At 29.3% G+C, this 3,781-nt stretch overlaps 1 protein-coding gene across 1 annotated transcript; it reads right to left on the minus strand.

The window, feature by feature from the left end:
- Positions 1-879: 879 nt before the first annotated feature.
- On the minus strand, positions 880-3,411 carry PNSB4 (NDH dependent flow 6). Its single transcript, XM_079000235.1, has 6 exons — positions 3,227-3,411; positions 3,090-3,134; positions 1,485-1,638; positions 1,324-1,379; positions 1,178-1,249; positions 880-1,104 (listed from the first exon to the last, which is right to left on the minus strand). Exons 1-6 carry the CDS (start codon positions 3,326-3,328, stop codon positions 979-981), a joined length of 555 nt encoding a protein of 184 aa, XP_078856361.1. The 5' UTR covers positions 3,329-3,411; the 3' UTR covers positions 880-978.
- Between the last annotated feature and the right edge of the window lie 370 nt (positions 3,412-3,781).

The following is a 3,781-nucleotide window of genomic DNA, read 5'->3' on the forward strand; positions in this document are numbered from 1 at the left end:
AGAGTCAAAATCATATCACTTATAGAGTCAAAATCATATCACTTATAAGTTATCACTTTATTTTCTAAACAAGTTTGTTATTATTAGTCCCATGAAAGTATCAGAAAATTTTATTGGCAGTTTTCTAGTGGTTTAGACCGTGATTTAATTGATAATAGCTAAGCATGCCACTGAAAATGTGTACCTTAACTATGGAAAGAACTGAAGGGAAGTATTGTTGCCTTTTTTTATCAACTTACTACACACTCAACATATGTCTTTCGGGATAAGTGTAAATCCCTTTTGATTCCTCGATGTATTTATATTCCTATTGCATACTAGGCTTCACTGATATCTTTCATATCAAGGTGATGAGACAATAAGTGTTTTGATTTGTGCAACATATCAATGTTATTACTCACCAAGAGAATGTCATATCCATATAGTACGAGTATGATAAAGTTCCTCCTAGTGATGTTGAGGTATATACATTAATCTACTTGGTTCTTAATTTAGTCATTATTGCTCACACTTTGTCAAACAATAGATACCATTAACATGAAGACTATATAATGATTTCTTGAGCTATACACTAGATGTTCCTGACCCTTAGAAATAAAATGGGCCATGTATACATCTTTGAGTAAATCATATTTGAGGATAATCGTTAATGATCATAAGTTATGGCATTAGTATACATAATCTGGTCATTGTTCCTTTATTTAAATAAGTTATGTAATCTTCAAAAATTCATGGGTCGCCTATATTTAAAAAAAAAAATCTTATAGGCATATTAACTTTCATGGGTTTCAATGTCAACATCATGAGTGGGATCTTTTATGGTCTTTTACGGTGTTTCATTTGCCCCTGCATTTGAAAAGTCCTTTTATGAGGCATAACTTGAATCACCTAATAAACATTATTAATTTTCATGTTTCATATTCAACAATGATCTTGATGTGTATGTATAAACAATAATTATCCCTAAAATATTTTCCATCACTTGACAAGTTCCTCTTCTTTAGCCTCTTCCAACTCACGTAGCCCTCCCACCTTCTTCTCAATCTCCTCGATCAACTCCTCACGCCACAACTCTGATCTCGCCTTTTCTTCTATATCTTCTTGCTGTGTACCAAATGTACAACATATCATGCATGTTAAAATCAAAATCTAATGATGTTTAATGAAAAAAAATTACCTTTTCATACACCCAATGCCCAGTTCCATCTCCTCCATCTTTCCTATAATGTTCTGAATCATAATATGGATCCTGAAAAGCGTATTCCATGCTATTTAGAAAAATTTTGAATCCTAAATCATGGGGAAATATATGAACTTTCTTACCTTTGTTGAACCAAAGAAACAACATCCCCAAACAGTAAACATGATGTAGAATGTATCTGCAACAAGAATGGAGCATGAAGTAACATCATCGATCAATAACAAATGGATTGAATTTGACCAAGCGTGTTGTGGTTCTATGAGAGAAATTAACGAAGACTCACAAACGTTCTTAATGGATTGATCGCTGAGATGCCATATGGATTTGTGGGTGATGAGGTCTCTTTGGCCTTCCATGTGCTCAACTAAAACCGCCATTAATGTCAAATGTGGTAGAGCTTTCAATCTACTCTTGTTACTATCTTCACCAATTGAATGCTGTGTTCATATTGAACTTGCATCATGTTTTTTTTGGATGAATGGGAAAATAAAATAGTGTTTAATTTGAAGTCAAGTAAACGATCGACTTCATATAAGTATGGCATAAGTCTTGACTTTTGAGAGATTACAAAAATATACTAGAGTTGGAAAGTATAAAATGATAACCTTACATGAATAGAATGAGAACATTCCATATATATATAAGCGTATATTCTGGAAATTTAATGGAAGAATGAAAAACCTCAACAAATGACAAGTAAAAAATAAGAAAATAAAAAAAAAAAAACAAAATAAATCATTGTGACAAAATGAAGGAGAATAAGACATGTGGCAAAAAAAAACATTCATTTATTAGAGATGAACCAAACAAACTATTTTGATACATTGATAATAATATGCTTTTGAGAATTGATTAGTTGATATTTGCATTAAAGACATTCATTAATCCATATCATATAAGGTACAAATACAATTGTAACAAGTTAGTATATGTATATGATTGAACCTATGACCTATTTAATAGAAACATTTTGTTAGATACCTTATTAGCCAGACGGGCTAACCCAACTTATAATAAAATATATATTTTATACGTTAAAATCTTAAAATCACCTCCCATATACACTTTTATCTTTTCTAAAAAATCTATAGTAGTACCAACAATAGGTTGCAAAAACAGCAACAATTATTGACGTGTTCTACATTTTTTTTTAATAATATTTCTATGAATATTATTTAACAGAAAGCTATTATCTTAAACTAAACCACTCATTGATTATTTTCAAAAGTTTTTATTTAACTAATTTATATATTTTCATTTTTAGAAAATATTTTTAAACTCCATCATTAAATTTGTAATTGTAATTTCTAAACATATACTATATATTTAAAAAGAAATGTTACTTAATAATGATATTTAATAAAAAGATATACATCAAAATACTTCAAAGTTAAAAATAATGTTTCACGTGTCTACATATTATTATATTATTACGTAATAAACTGTAAAATAATTGTATGATTGTTATAAATTTAATATTTAACAATAAAAAAGAATTTTTTTTTGAATCCGCAAATCTAGTCTATTCCTACCTAAACTACCAAACTACTTCATGATGAACCCAACTTCAATAAGGGAGGACAACAACGGATATCGCTAGGCAGCCAAGAGCCTTTTAGTAATAAAGAAGAAAATTAAACAAATTAATTAGTCAAGATATATATTATTATTGAAAATATTAATAAAAGGGTTAGTTGTTGCAAAAAGAAAATGAGTGAAGTTAAGAATGTTTAAAAAAAATCAAAATATTCATAATCAACAATCTTGCAAAATTTTGAAGTTTAACGTCAAGAAGATGGGGTTCCCAAATTTGAAAATTATAACAACCCCATTATCAGAGGATTCATATTCGCCATGAATCGCAGGAAGATGAGTAGAAGATACTAACCAGATGTAAGCCATTGACGAATTTTGAGCCTGAAAACTGCCTGAGCTGAAAATCAAGAAACATGATTTTAAGTTCACTGTCATCAATTTATGTGCAGAATCTTACTAGAAAATCAACGGTAAAGTGGAAATGATTACTGATTTTGAAAATGGATTCGAGTCCAATCTTGTTGTCTGCAAAGAGGGCTTATAACGGATGTGAGGATTGATCATTTTGAAGCTCATAATTGCTTCTGCCATGGATGATGATAAGGAAACAGACCAACGTCCAAACCCTTCTTTTTTGTGTGTGCTGTTTTGTTGGGTGAAAAAGAGGATAAGGAGCCCATTTGTAACCACCCTTTCATTTCGTCTAATGATCTATATAAAAAAATTTCTTGTTTGGATTATCTTTAAGAACAGATTTCAATCAATCTGCAAGGGTATGTAATTATGTATATTTTAAAAAATAGAAACTAATTTAAAATATACATTGAATTAAAATATGTTAAATACAATTTACCTTAATCATAAAATCTGTACACCATCTATTTTTATTGGAAAATAATTTAGTAAAATAATGAAATTATCCATTTTGTATATATTTATTCACCGTTTAATGATTTGACATTAAAGTTATATTTTTTAAAGAATATTATTTTGACAACTATTGAAGATCTAGCCAGTTTATCATGTGTCCTTAGGGCACGTATC

The sequence above is a fragment of the Lactuca serriola genome, chromosome 5 (genome assembly GCF_051521515.1).
Source record: "Lactuca serriola cultivar US96UC23 chromosome 5, Lser_US96UC23_V15, whole genome shotgun sequence".
NCBI lineage: Eukaryota > Viridiplantae > Streptophyta > Magnoliopsida > Asterales > Asteraceae > Lactuca > Lactuca serriola.

What these genes read in the sequence shown, in the direction of transcription:
- PNSB4 (XM_079000235.1), bottom strand. Translation starts at nt 3,328, where the DNA reads ATGGCAGAAGCAATTATGAGCTTCAAAATGATCAATCCTCACATCCGT. An exon ending in TCGTCAATGGCTTACATCTG is followed by an intron (nt 1,639 to 3,089) that starts GTTAGTATCTTC and finishes ATATGAACACAG; the next exon opens with CATTCAATTGGTGAAGATAG. An exon ending in GTTTCTTTGGTTCAACAAAG is followed by an intron (nt 1,250 to 1,323) that starts GTAAGAAAGTTC and finishes TACGCTTTTCAG; the next exon opens with GATCCATATTATGATTCAGA.